The 14671-nt window shown below is 42.8% G+C and overlaps 2 protein-coding genes across 2 annotated transcripts in view; both read left to right on the top strand.

Moving 5' to 3' along the window:
- LOC112558200 (multiple epidermal growth factor-like domains protein 6) overlaps positions 1–6339 on the top strand; it is a 15358-nt gene extending 9019 nt beyond the window's left edge. Inside the window, exons 13-19 of the mRNA XM_025228493.1 lie at positions 857–1020; positions 1174–1295; positions 2581–2739; positions 3034–3263; positions 4586–5703; positions 5838–6004; positions 6198–6339. Coding sequence (XP_025084278.1) covers positions 857–1020; positions 1174–1295; positions 2581–2739; positions 3034–3263; positions 4586–5703; positions 5838–5942 — 1898 coding nt within the window. The 3' untranslated portion in view covers positions 5943–6004; positions 6198–6339. The remainder of the gene's footprint in view (positions 1–856; positions 1021–1173; positions 1296–2580; positions 2740–3033; positions 3264–4585; positions 5704–5837; positions 6005–6197) is intronic.
- Positions 5987–14671, top strand: LOC112558199 (platelet endothelial aggregation receptor 1-like). The gene is made up of 10 exons (XM_025228492.1): positions 5987–6026; positions 6198–6464; positions 7544–7822; positions 8251–8402; positions 8881–8942; positions 10323–10453; positions 10685–10969; positions 11716–11841; positions 12670–12817; positions 14452–14671. The coding sequence occupies exons 1-10, from the start codon at positions 5987–5989 to the stop codon at positions 14669–14671; spliced, it is 1710 nt and encodes a 569-aa protein (XP_025084277.1).

Here is a 14671-nt window from a genome sequence, read left to right as displayed (position 1 = left end):
GCCATCTCTTTCTAGGGCGCAATATTCTTGCTTTCAAATCGGTAGTGGAGCAGCAAGAAAATTCCTTTATTGAAACTATTTCTCAACCGGGAAGTTCTGGCCCTGACCTCAGAGGGCATGAGACAGAACAGGCCATTGGCCGGGTAGGATGCATCACCAACAATCTTGTGCGCCCACGCAGACTCATCGTTATTTGTGATGAGACCTGCCACCGTGGTGTCATCGGCAAGCTTCACCATCCGTACTGATCCGTGAGGTGAGACAGTCGTTGAGGCAGAACAGAAATTGAGAGAGGACGCCAACCTTGTGGTGTGCCTGTGCTGAGCACCACGATGTTGGACAGGCTTTCATTGACTCTTACTCTTTGGAGACGGCGCAAGAGGAAGTCATGGATCCAAAAGCACATTAACTGGCAACAGTTAAACAACATACACTTGTCTTGTTGGCCATGTGACCCGGCACAGAGTTTTAAAACCATCGTACAGGACACCCTTCAGATAGATCAACCACGAGGCCTAAGGAGGAAGAAACGGCCAAGAGCACAAAGGGACCTACTAATTGTCTCTCAAAAAGAGAACCTTTTCTTCTGTACCCATAGTATCTGAGTACAATTTAAGGGACTCAAATTAATCGTGTCTTAAATAATATAGTCAGCTTTGGAAAACTGAAGAAGCAATAGTAGTAAATTTGCATAGGGTATGGGCTTATGGTCTTTCTTTGCAGTTACCTTTAAAAGAAATCTTGCAGACGATAGACTATGGTCATTTGTAAATATGTACACCTGGCGAAGCCATAAAATAATATGATTATGGTACCAACTTCGATAGACTTTTCTGTCATAGTATTTTGTTTTCAGGCTATTTTTCCAGGCAAGGAGCTTGTTTTGCACAGATCGAGGCTGGCGAGTCGTGTACCGAGGATGATGTTTGTATCGAAAACGCCAGGTGCTCTGGGACAATCAGCGGTGCGTGCACATGCGACCGCGACTTCTATCAAGATGGGCGGACCTGCAAGAAGAAAGTTAGTAGAAATTGTGGGTATACATGTCAGTGTAGTGCTGCTGTCAGGTGAAATAAGAACAAAAATCTTAATTTGATTGCGAGATGACGGGATAGTCTGCGGCTTTTCTGGATGTTTACTTTACATCTGCGGCTGTGTGTGCGTGTGTTGCAGGTGGGAGCGGACTCCGGATGCACAGGCACGGGACAGTGTGTAGATCACGCTGAGTGCACACCTCGCTCTGGCGGCACGTGCAAGTGTGCAGAAGGATACTTTCCACAAAATGGGGAGTGCCTGTGAGTTACATATACTTTAACATCGTAAGCCATAGAGTCCCCCTTCCACTATTTAACAGCTATAGAGATTTCTCCTTTCTATTAACGTAGAAGGCATTGTCAATCGTTTTAGTACTTTACTTCAATTAACCCCCTGGCCTATTAAAAAGGCATTACTATCAGCTGCCACCGACAGTTTGTCCAGCTTACCTTGTAGTGGTGTGGTGAAAAGGAAAAAGAAGACTTCTACACTTCCCTAAAGTCTCTGCTTGACCGCACACCAAGAAGAGATCTGAAGATCATTATGGGAGACCTAAATGCCAAAGTGGGACATGATAACACCAACAGGGAACTCATCACGGGAAGACCTGGCGTCGGCAGGCTATGGAAAAGAACCAACCATAATATCACTAGCCAAGACATCAAAAAGCGCAAATAGGGATGGATAGGGCACACCCTGCACAAACCAGCTGACACCATTGCCAAGTAGGCACTTGACTGGAACCTTTAAGGGAAGAGGAGAGTTTGGAGACAAAAGGAGACTTGGAAAAGAACAGTGAGGCAAAGGACATCAGAACTACATGGGCCCAACTGAGTGGTGTTTCCCAAAACCGGGTCCGCTGGCGAGGTGCTGTTGCTGCCCTAGGCTCCTCGAGGAGCAACAAAGAATAAACTAACTAAACTAAATTATTCAATTTTCCTCTAAGGTTCTTTTGCACAGTCGGTAGCTTTGCGTCATTATTAGTAGTAGTAGTCCTAAGGCATAGTTTTTTCTCTTCTGGACACTGAGATCCAAACTACTAGAGTGAAACCATGATGTACAGCTGTCAACAAGTAAAAGATATCGTGACAGCGTATCTTCATCCTTAAGGCTAGAGTCCAAAGCCATGTCATCTGCTTATTTAGTCAAGAAAAGTGCGACTTATGACAACTTTTTGCTTACATCGTAAAGAAAAGTGCAGATCCTGAAACCCAGTGCCCAAAGCCAGCTTCTTTAAACATTCTTCTGTCGCGGATCACACAGCAATGAGCAGTCTAGCTCAAATTATCTTGCCACCCAAAACATCCTCCTCGGGAGTCTTCCGTGGGTTAATGTCAAGCAGAACCAACAAGTAAATCACAGCACGTTATTTGTCATGGTCGTTATGAGGATCAGACGAAACATTACAATCTTTTCCTGCATATTAAAATGAGCATAACAAAGACATATCGTTATCAAAGCAAAGTCTGTTTTGACGAGATTTGTGATATTAAACTAGAGTCTAGAAATTTCAACTAAAATAATTGAATATTCATTTGTCCCCAGGAAAAAAATTCAGGCAGGAGAATCGTGTAGTGGATTTGGCCAGTGCGTTGACAAGGCAGAGTGCACCTCCAAAAATGGAGGTCTCTGTCTGTGCGTAGCTGGGTACTACCAGAATTCTGGAGAGTGCAACGAAAGAAAAGACCACGGAGAATCTTGCAAGTAAGTGCTGGGTATATTTCGATGAAGACTGAAATGTATTCGAGCAGTTGTGCACTAAATAGGATTGGTTTGCCTCTGCAGAGCTTACAGTGAACAGACGGCCAACAGACTGATTGCATTCTCATTTTGGATTCTCTGTCGTCTCCAGTCACCTTTACAACTTTCTAGCTGAAGTTACTTCACAATTCAGAAGAAAGGGACATGTAAACACCATCTATGTGTCCAACATCTATGTTAGCTCAAAGAAGATTGTCCCGGATGGCTGAATGAATTTAATTATAGTCATTTTTTCAGGGACTCCCGTGAGTGTGTTGAGAATGCAGAGTGCTCAAGTCGCTATCTTGGAGAATGCCAGTGTGTCAAAGGTTTCTACCAAGTTCGGGGTGGATGTAGGCAACGTAAGCTTGTAGGAGAAGCCTGCGAGGACGGCCAGTGTGTAGAATATGCTCTTTGTGCCTCCACTACCACTGGAGTCTGCTTCTGCAAGCCGGGGTATCATCTGTCCAAGGGACGCTGTGCAGGCGGTCAGTGCCATTTCATTTGTTTACTACCTTTAGCAATTGTTTTCTACATTTCTGATAACTGCGCCTGAAGTCATTTGACCAAATATACGTTCTACATACATTGATAGTTAAAAACAGATATCGAATAAACTTGTTTATGTTAAAAATTACACTATATGGTAAACCGTAAAAGATTTCGAGAAATGGTGGCGTCTACAGCACAAATATTATGTGCAATTAGAAGACAAACGAAAGTTTAGCTTGAGACCTAGTTATTCACTTCAGTTAAAAATTACAGTGAATGTCATTACTTAATTTTTATTTATTAAACAGAAGTGAGATCATTTCTTAAGAAGTCCACGCTTGACGTAAGTGCTAGAGAACTTCAGCCCATTTTCATTCAACCTCGCTGTTTCTCTCTAAGATAATTGAGAAAGTGGTTGTGACACAGCTCTAGACCACCTCATCCCTTTAGTAACCACAGACATATTATCTGCCCTCGACAGTGTTAGTGTTTCTGCCTTAATTCTGCTTGACCTGTATGTCGCATTTGGCACTATCAACCACTCTTTGCTCCTTTAAAGACTTTGTATCCTCTAGCGAATTTCTAGACCCGCACTAGCACACCTCAACTTATCTGACTTGTAGGACCCGCTCTCTCAATCCTACTCTTCCCATTTATGCAAAGAAAAAGCGGCCGTCACACCCACTGTCTCGCCCACGCACACACTCACGTACTCACAGGCAAAACTAACAAAATGGTGAAGTTTAATTAATATTAAAGGGGACTATCTCGTGGTATTTTATAGCTCAACGATTTTGAGAGTAGAAGATTTACAGTAACTTATAAGTGAATTAAATAACAGACGATTTTGAAAGGCACAAATTTCTCTAGCACAAAAATGATGATCATCATCCTCATCCATCTCCACTATTATCTATTTATTAGTGTTTCAGTTAAAAAGATATTTAGCCTGAAGTCAGTAAGGTGTTTTTTTGTTTTTGTTTTTGGTTTTTTTTTTTTTTGCACTTCATGCAGCGGATATATTTTCCAGTTAAGTGGTACAACTAAACAAACAGAACATGGAATTCACATGTCAGCCTGAGGGAAATACTTTACCTTTACTAGATGTCAGAGATTTAGTGTCAGAAAAACTGAAAAACGATCAGCGTGATTACTTGTCAATTTTATCAAACTGATTTATTAGCAACCTGTAGTTTAAAAACTTTACATTTTCTTATTCTTGTTAAATGTAGTTCTCTGGGCTTTTGTTTCCCCATCTTTACTTCTATGACTGCGTCACTCTTGATCCTTGCATTTGTCTGGGACCTCATTTGTGCAGCAAATCCTCCAGGGGCGTCCTGCACCCAGCTGGGTGAGTGCGTCGTGGATGCGGAGTGTTCGTCACCTGTCGGCGGGCTTTGCGAATGCATGACAGGGTTTTATTCCAACGGCAAATCTTGCTCTCCCGTCATTTCTCCTGGCAAAGAGTGCACGGACAACGACCGTTGTGTGGACAACGCCATTTGCCAAGGCGCCCATGACGCCCCACACATCAAGAGATGTCAGTGTGGACCGGGATACTACAACGACGAGAAAGAGTGCAGTCCTCTAAAGAAAGCTGGTGATACTTGCTTTAAGCGTGGTCAGTGCAGTGAGAACACGGAGTGCTCCTCTCCTTACGGAGGTCGGTGTGAGTGTCAGCTTGGTCTGTACCGTGATGGCGACCAGTGCAAGCCCGTCATCGCCGCAGGACAACCTTGTGCGATGACTGGACAGTGCGTGGATCATGCAGAATGTTCTTCCACTACAGGAGGGGTTTGTGAGTGCGAAGATGGCTTCTACGAAGAAAAGGGTGAATGTCAGAAAAAGAAGTTGGCAGGTGCTCCTTGCACAGTTGTGGGACAATGCGTGGTCAACGCCATCTGTGCTGTGGCCAGAGGAACATGCGATTGCCAGATGGGTTATTTCCCTTACCAAGGTGAGTGCCTACCGGAAGTGGCAGCTGGAAGACCGTGCAAGACGTTAGGTCATTGCGTTCAGCATGCAGAGTGCACAAGCAGTGGTGGAGGGCTGTGTCAATGTGTGGATGGATATTACGTTAAAGATGGCGCTTGCGCACAAAGAATACCAGTCCAACGTTTCTGTGCTGAGGAGGGTCAGTGCGTGACGAACGCTGAGTGTTCCGAGAGAACTGGAACTTGTGAATGCAAAGAAGGCTTTTATCACAGCAGCGGTGCATGTATAAAGCGGGTCTACGCAGGGAAGCAGTGCACAGGCTACGGACAATGCGTTGACAATGCCGAGTGCTCCTCCGATGAATATGGGTTGTGCGTGTGTAAGGGTGGATTCTTTAACAAGAATGGACAGTGTGCTAACCTCGCGGAGCCAGGTACTCCTTGTACGGGAAAAGAACAGTGTGTTCCTAACAGTATCTGCTACAAGACATGTGTGTGCCAGGTAACTCTTCTTTTAATTGTTTTATTTAGTTAGTTTTGGGCGTTTTATTAAGGTAAAAAGGGGAAATCTCCAAACAGAACCCATTATTCAAATCAGTTTCAGTTATAAACATGGTTGTAAGGTTACTGTTTTAGGAGGACTTCTACAAGGAGAATGCCACTTGTCAGCGGAGGAAGCCTGTGGGAGAGAGCTGTACGTTTGACGACCAGTGCGTGCAAGTACGCCGAGTGCTCCTCTGAGAAGGTCGGAGTGTGCGTATGTCAGCAAGGCTTTGTTGAAGAACATGGTCTTTGCGGAGGAAGTGAGTAGTTTCTCCCATTTCTGTGGGTTTTTTTTTTCGGGCGAACTTATTACAGCAATCCTAAACACTGTAGGAAAAATAATAGAAAAGGACTCAAAGCACACGTAGAATAGGTGAAAGGCCATTGCTGTGCCTTCAAAGGCAATGTAACCAGTCTATAGCAAAACAAAAATGTATCCACGTTATTGAACAGGTATACCAGCTGGAGCCCAGTGCACAACCTACGGAGAATGTATTGTTCACTCTGAGTGCTCTGCCTCTCATGGTGGTGAATGCCAGTGCAAAAAGGAATACTTTCAGAAGGATGGCAAGTGCCTGGTGAAGAAACCTCCTGGACATGGATGCGAAGCGGATGCTGAATGTGTGGACGATTCCATATGCTCTCCTCTGACTGGACTGTGTCAGTGCATCCGGGGGCTGTTTGTGGCCGGAGCACAGTGCAAAGCACTGATAGATGCAGGTTAGTTAATGAATACGTTCGCTACACTAATTAAGCTCTCAATTTTATCCTTCACAAATAAACTCAATATCTTAATTCACAGAGCACAGCTGACATGCAGTGAGCAGATCTGTATTAAATTGCTCAAAAGAGTTGAAGGATGAGTAGCTAATTACTGCTGCCATCGTACTGGAAATTATTTCTAAACATACATGCATACAGTTTCAGTGTTATATTATTGTATGTTCATTCAATATATAACTATAGCATAAAATTAGTAAAACTTAGCTTGTTATTAGTAGTAATGGTCTCATTACCTACGACTAAATTTAAACAAAGAGGATTATTTTTGTCATATAAAGCAATACCACCATCTTTAAGCTTTAAAAAGTTTCAGAAATTTAAAATGATTTAGTTAAAATATTGAGGAACTTTCTCTAACAGTTTCTCGCAAAAATATTCAGAAAAATCCCGACCTCCATAGTCTAAAAGACATTTAGAGACAAGTTCTAATTATGTGAATAAAAAATGACTGCTCATTGTTTTGACTGACAGTTCTATATGTGCGTTTATTGCATTTTCAAGGTATGGGGCAGTCAAACACCCCACCCCGAATCAAAAAGTCACAAGAATATCAAAGCACACTGATAATCAAAAACGTATTGTACTTTGACTGGTACAAGTTGACGAACAGTTGCTTGGTCCACAAGTGCTATTATTACCCTAAAGGATGGTCTGAGAGTTACCTTCCGAGCCAGACAAGCTTGCGCCGCTTCACTGTTGTGAGAAGCGGTTGCTGTGGCCCAACAGGTGTGATGACCGTGCTCCGCAGTCTGCAGTCATTGGCTTTGCGCTCCACGTAAGATTCGAACCAGCCTCTATCGTCAGTTGGAGGTTGTACAGGTCATTGCAATATCCAAGCCATCGGTTGACTACAGCAGTAGTTAATGTGAGAAAGCAAAAAAATAAACAAATAAATAAAATTAAGAAGATCAGAAAAATAGGTTTATAGTTGCGTCAAAAACATGTGCTGGTCCTTTATTGTGTGAAAATATCAGTGTAAGTAGTATTATTAGCTTGATTGTTTGATTATCTTGCAGGTCAGCCTTGCACGAGTCTGGGTCAGTGTGTGGTCAATGCAGAGTGCACGTCCAATTCAGGAGGCCTTTGTGACTGCGCTCAAGGCTATTTTAATTATGGAGGTGTGTGTAAAGAAGTGCTGCCTGCAGGAGCTTCGTGCACAGGACGGGGACAATGTGTAAACAACGCCGAGTGCTCATCAGAAACAGGCGGCACATGCGACTGCAACGTGTCATTCTACAAACACAACGCCACGTGCCTTCCGGTCATATCCGCTGATAAACCTTGCACCAAAAAAGGTCAGCTTTAAGAAGGGCTAGGAGAATTTCTGAATTTGGCTAACATATAAAGTATGTCTGAAAAAAAACGCGCATTTTATTTTCCTTTATCATTAGTCGTTTTTGTCTCACAATACTATCACTAAACAGTAAGTATTGGCTGTACTGAGCTTAGGTCTAGTCTCGGGTACGCTCTTCTTTCTCTGCCTGTGACATCTGTTTACAGGGCTGGCTGCCTTGCCGTGATGTAGCCTTAGTTGCTGGCTCGGTGTAAAACACCAATTAACCCCCCTTCCCAATCCTTGTAATGTTTCGCAAGAGCAGTTGTCATCACAGCTGCATTTGCACTATTAAGTATAAAATTGTTGTTGAGTTCTTATCGGACTACACGTAGGATGTGAAATGCATGTTAGAATCCATAAAAAAATAAAGATGTATTTGTGTCACAGGACAATGTGTGCAGTTCGCTGAATGTTTATTGGGCAACGAAACTGGTGTGTGTACCTGTGACGTAGGCTTCTTCCAGCAAGATGGAAACTGCCAGGAACTGTCCCGTGTAGGAGGCCCTTGCCAGGGCCCTCACCAGTGCGTTGAAAATGCTGTATGCACCCCGCCCTCTGACGGCGTGTGTGTGTGTGATCCCGAGAAATTCTTTGTCTGGAAGGGAAGGTCAGTGTTGGTTCAAACCTGTGTCCCATCATGAACTTATTTAATTTACTATTTCACACTATATACCAGAAACCATGGACTATGACTTTTGAAATTGGTAAGTTAAGACAATTCCAGATGGCAATTAGAGGTACCTGTATATAGAAGCACAACAATAAAACAACAATACCTCAACAAAGCCATATCCAATGCCCGAAACGGATTCTCATACATTCATGGTTGAGACTTACATGGCAGCTACATTCATTCACGCACAGTAACGTTCAGAAGTCGCATGGCCGAAACAACGAATGACGGCCTCAGTAAGAATCGGTGGCTCGATGGAAGTTGAAAAAATTCTTCTGACAGGGTATGGCTGTCATGACGAAGAACTTCAGACACATTAAGAAGTTTCTGCCTGTTATTCAAAGTCTGAAGATCACTCTGGGCAGTCTCTGGCATTTAGCTTTGGAGCAGGTGGATACAACACGATGTAAGCTGCTCTTGTCCACTGATTAAGTGTTGTAGAAATAGACAAATGAGAAGGACAGCACACTCTCTATGTGCCATGTATAAAAGTAATCGCTGGGAGACAGAAACACTTCAGCTTCTGGAGAAGGAAAGTGCGCTGTTGAACCTTCTTCTTGACAGCTTGAGTATATGGATTCCAGCGAAGTTTTGTCGAAGATTGTGCACAGCTATTTGAATGTAGGGAAAATTGTCACCTCCCTGACACTTACAGGACTTGGTAAGTAATTCCGACGTAAATCAAAGACGGTCTCTTCCTGAGGAAGCAGAGAAGACTGGCTTAAAGGTAAATAGAAAGAAGACAGAGGTGATGAGAATCAACAACAAGCAGGAACTCCCAATCCAACTTCAAGGAGAGAGCATCCTGGAAACAGACCGCTTCACGTATCTGTGGAACATTGTCAACAAGGACTTTGGAGCGGACGATGACATCAAAAGTCGCATCAACAAAGCCAGACATGCTTTCAACAGCCTAAGCCCCATCTGGAACTCCCGAGCATTATCCTTCAGCAGCAAGACCTGCATCTTCAACACAAATGTGAAGGCAGTCCTACTGTATGGTTCTGAAACCTGAAGAGTGACAAATACCATCAACAACAAGCTCCAGGCCTTTATGAACCGATGCTTAGGCCATATTCTGGGAATAAGATGGCATGAAAAGATCTCCAACAGCAGCCTGTGGGAAAGAACCAACCAGAATGTCACTAGCCAAGACATAAAAAAGTGGGGCTGGATAGGACACATCCTGCGCAAACCAGCTGACACCATTACCAAGCAGGCACTTGACTGGAACCCTTAGGGGAAGAGGAGAATTTGGAGACCAAAGCAGACTTGGAAAAGAACAGTAGAGAGCGAGGCAAAGTACGTCGGAACCACATAAGACAGTTGAAGGGGGCTGCCCAAAACCGGGTCCGCTGGCGAGGGGATGTTGCGGCCCTATGCTCCTCAAAGGAGCAACAAGGAATAAACTAATACTTAACTAACAAATGGATACACAGTTGTGGGTAGTACCTATCCTTCTTTTGTGTGAGGATAGGATTAGCCCAGTCTACACTATCTTTTCCTGAACAGTTACAAATGAATAAAAGCATAAGTCGTAAATGTAAACGAAAGCTATCCTTTATTTTCACAGACGAAGGATGCTGAATCATTTACACTTTCATGATCCTTTTATGTTACTTGTTTCCTGATGAAGGCTCAGCAGGCGTGATCTTTTTGTATCGATCTTAAACATATTATATATATTTATATATACGAGTACTGTAAATTTCAATATTCATGCACATACCAATATTGTGAAGACAAGTGTGAAAAATTATAATAGGTGAAACAAATTCATCTGCAGATGCGAGCCCTACATCGCAGTGGGAAAGCCGTGTACACAGAAAGGTCAATGTGTTCCACAGGCTGAATGTTCCGCCGGAAGTGGCGCCGCCTGGGGTTCCTGTATGTGTAGTCCTGGTTACTACAGTGCTGGTGAGTTTGGCTCTGTCTTTGGGGTTTCTGCCTGCTTAGATGTTTGACTGCTAATGGAATGATTTGTTGTGGTTGAGGTATTTGCTGTTGTTAAACAGTGCGAAGACTACCCGAGGTTTACCCTTTTAAGTAATCATAGGTAATAATCTTTGAAATAAATTAATGGAGGGCATTATTCTTTCTACGTTTCTGAAAAACAATCCTATTTTCTCTTTTTTTTAACATTGCCAGAGGGCGCATGCTTTGCAAGGATTCCTGCTGAGGGCGAATGCACTGCCCTCGGCCAGTGTGCAGACCATGCAGAATGTTCGATGGATACTGACTTAAACAAAGAAATATGCAAATGCATGGCTGACTTCTATGCCCTCAACGGCCAGTGTTGGCCCACTGTCGATGCTGGCAAGCCATGCACAGGCTGGGGACAGTGCGTGCCCAACGCCCAGTGCTCCACGGACCGGGGAGGCACATGCGACTGCTCAGAAGACTTTTATCAAAACAGAACTCGCTGCCTGGAGAGTAAGATATAGCATTCCAAAGTAGTTATTTCCATGGCTGACTAATCTAGTACGTGACATTCGACATAACAAGTATACACACACACATGTGTATGATTCATGTAATCAAGTAGCTTAATTGAGTGCTAGATGTGTAGGGTAGAGGTACAGCGGGTTGTTCTGGGCAGCGCTTGTTAATACTTTTAATATTAATGATTCATGGTAAGAAACTGACGAGATTTAATTAGTTTTTATGTTTTATGACTACTCTTTCAGTAGCACAAAACTCGGGAAGTCACGATAGCACGTGAAAAAGGGTGTTGTGACCTAAACGGGCCCCCGTTGCATCCGAATTATCACGCGCTATCGTGAAGATAGTCCAGTCGAGACTTCCTACATACGAGGCGTGGTCCTCCAGAAAACCAGTATTGCGACCAGAACGACTATAGCTTTTGTATAACTTGTATCAGTATTATATATAACTTGTATCAGTCAACACATGATGATGATGGATGATGATGGATGATGATGATGATGACGATGATGAAGAAAAATCCAGCGAAGTCATCAGTGATCAGTGCAAAATGAAGATGTGGTTGCATTGTATGGTACAAGCGGCATAATAATCTCAAGCAACAATATCAGGCATGCTAGCCAAGCGTAACGATGCAGATGTAAAGCGGCACAATTGCAGTAAGATTACAATCCATATATTTAATTTATATAACTAGTCATCTAGAATTTTTTTTTTTTTTACTGTTGAAAAAGGAAATCGTGTAGGAGACCGGTGCGATGTTGCGTCACAGTGCGTGAAGTTCGCTGTCTGTCAGGTGGAGAATGGCAGTCTGTGTCAGTGTGACGCAAACCATGTGGAGAAAAACGGGCGATGTGAAGGTAAGTAACATTATTTCCTCTTTTTCCGTTTCCTTGCTCACTTTATGTCACCCTCCAACTCTTCCTCTTGTTTGTTCGTGGGACTGGGACTTTAAATTCATCTCATTTGGCGCCATCAGTGTCGATGTTTCACAAGAGCTCTCGTATTGCCGCCACCGCTTACATCTTAAACATGGTTGTAATTTTTGTCCACACAGTTCACAAGGTACAGCTTTCAATGATGGCTTATTCGAAGACTGTAACACAACTAAATGCCCTATTTAAAATAGTTACCGAATCCTTTTTGCTAGCAATTTTTTTTTTACAGAAACCTTTTTGTTTTTCTTATTTAGGGAGCTATGTTTTTTTTTTTTTTTGTTTTTTTTTTTTTTTTTTGAAGAGGACAGGGATTTACCATAAGATTTAAGGTTTTTATGTTAATTTTGGTTTTAATGTTCTGTTTTATATGTGGCTTTTTATTGCAATTGGCAATCTCACTCTCTCATACTTCAGTTTTGAGATGGTTATTGCTAGTTTCAGTTATGTCCACAGGTAGATCAGTTTCAAATGTATCATTACAGGGGTTGTTTATCTCCTTAAAGTGCTTAAGAATTCATCACAAGTTGGGATTTACTTCTTTCTTTTCTTACTATTATTCTTGTTTAGGATGTTTCAAAAAGTCTTTGGGTCCTTACATCTTAGGTACATAATTTTCTTAAACCATTAAGCCGCATGAAACTGTCACAGATTTTGTGTAATTTCAATATTATTATTTCCTTTCCTTTTAGTTTTGAAAGTGAGGAAGGATGGTGGCAAGTTTTAATTGTCTTTTAAAATATTTTTGTTTAGTTCCGCCGGACGACGGCACAACTGAAGAAGGTGCCAGTGAAACTGGGTCAAACATCGTGTTGATTGTCGCCATCGTCGTGGGCTTGCTGCTTTTCCTCCTGACTTTGACTTGCTGCCTCTTCTTCTTGTGTGCTAGACGCCGGAAAAAGTGAGTCACATAGCAGGCATATGGCTGTGGTGTACGCTAGGAAGAGTCATAGCTTGGCAACAAAGAAAAAATTAATCAAAGCTAGATATCAGAACGAGAGAAAGATTAGGGGAATGGACAATTAATTTTTGCACACATTCGCACAGTTTAGCCAACGCTGCTCGTTCTAGTCCCACCTACAGGTGGCAATGTGGAGAAGAAAAGATGTTTCTCTTGAAGAGGGCCGTTAGTCCGGCGTTTGTTGTTAGTTTTTGGCGGGACCTGCTGAGGCATCGCGAAAGAGAATACGGCAGTGATTGCTAATTGTTCCGGCCGTACAGGAGTTTAACCTTCCACAACCCCCACCACTCGGCTACACTCTCATCGTGCTATGCTGGTGAAGGGCTATTCTCTCGTTACCGCACTTTGTGGGGTTTGCATGTCCTGAGCAAGGGCCTCTGAGCTTTGGGCAAGGCTCGCAAGGAACATTGAACCAAGGTTTGCACAGACAGGACGGGCTTCTATTTTTCGCAAGGCATGACCTATACTGCATGGCTTTAGCCAATGGGGATGCTCAAACACAGTCGGCTCCCTTTCACCTTTAAATTATACAGTAAAATAGTGAAGAGGTCTAAGTAGAAATGCTCTATGTTAAACTCGGTGTGTGAGGATAAGAACATATTCACGTATACTTAGCCAAACCCTCATTTCTCACCACGGTCCGGTGGCGCAACGGCTAGCGTCTGTCGCCAATACAGTAAAGATTTGCTGTCCTGGGTTCGGTTCTCGTCTCGGCTGCTGTTATTTAAATCTCTGTATGAGCCATCTATTTTCAAGGCTTGCTGACACACCAATTTTACATACACACACACTGTTTCTTCTTCTCTCTCGCTGTTTCCTCGAGTAATATGACTAGGTAGCCGCAGGTATCTTTTCGTCAGTGTTGTCTTCCATATTGCCCACTACCCATGCGAAATGTTGCACAAATCTTTAAAACATTTCCAACGTGAGAATTAAGTCCCGCCAGCAGGGTTGTAAAGTTCTCGGATGTTTCTTTCTGTAAAGCCGTTATGTTGATGTCGCGACGGTCCATCTGCTACAAACGTCTTTGACACCCTTTACTCCAGCCACTTACCGTCGTCTACCCTCTAAAAGCTTGTACACATGGTCCTTCAATTACTTCAGGTTTTTCTAGTTATGGACGCGTCGACACTCTTACTCTTCACTTTTAGTTGTGGGCGATTTGTCCTACTTTAAATTACCCTACAACACTATCGACCACCTCTAAATGGTTCATCATCCTAAACTCTACCTTTATCTTTGTCCTAGTATCAGCCGACATTTAAGGCTGAACTCTTTGTGTTTTTATCTTCATGAATGTTATTAAATGTCAACGCGTGCAGCCGAAAGTGTCAAACCTCAGATATATCGCCAATAACTGGATGATTGAGTTGTTTTGGTCACGCATATAGTTTTTCTCATTTTCTTTTTAATTTTATCACTCATACACTGCTGAGTTGTTTATAAATGTTATCTATTGTTTTAATTAAATGGGCAAGGAAAGTGTCATTTTATAGTCTGTCATTATTAATCCTATCAGTATTATGTTCATCAGTATCAACATTATCAAATTTATGCTGTTTCTTGGTATTTAGGAACAAGAAAAACAGAGAAGATGTCGGCTCATTCACTGATTCAGCTCTAAGTGACAGCACCAGCAGCAGCAGGATCCCAAAGCCATATGCCAACTACGCTGTGCCTTTCTACTACCCAGCAACCCGCTCTGTCAGCAGCCTTCCCTTTTCAGACATGCCTATCTATATGCAGGACCTGACCCTGGCAGATACAGAGGAAAGTGCAAGCGCCTACATCTGA

This window comes from Pomacea canaliculata, linkage group LG2 (genome assembly GCF_003073045.1).
Source record: "Pomacea canaliculata isolate SZHN2017 linkage group LG2, ASM307304v1, whole genome shotgun sequence".
Taxonomy (NCBI): Eukaryota; Metazoa; Mollusca; class Gastropoda; order Architaenioglossa; family Ampullariidae; genus Pomacea; species Pomacea canaliculata.
This window is presented reverse-complemented; position numbering and strand designations above follow the sequence as displayed.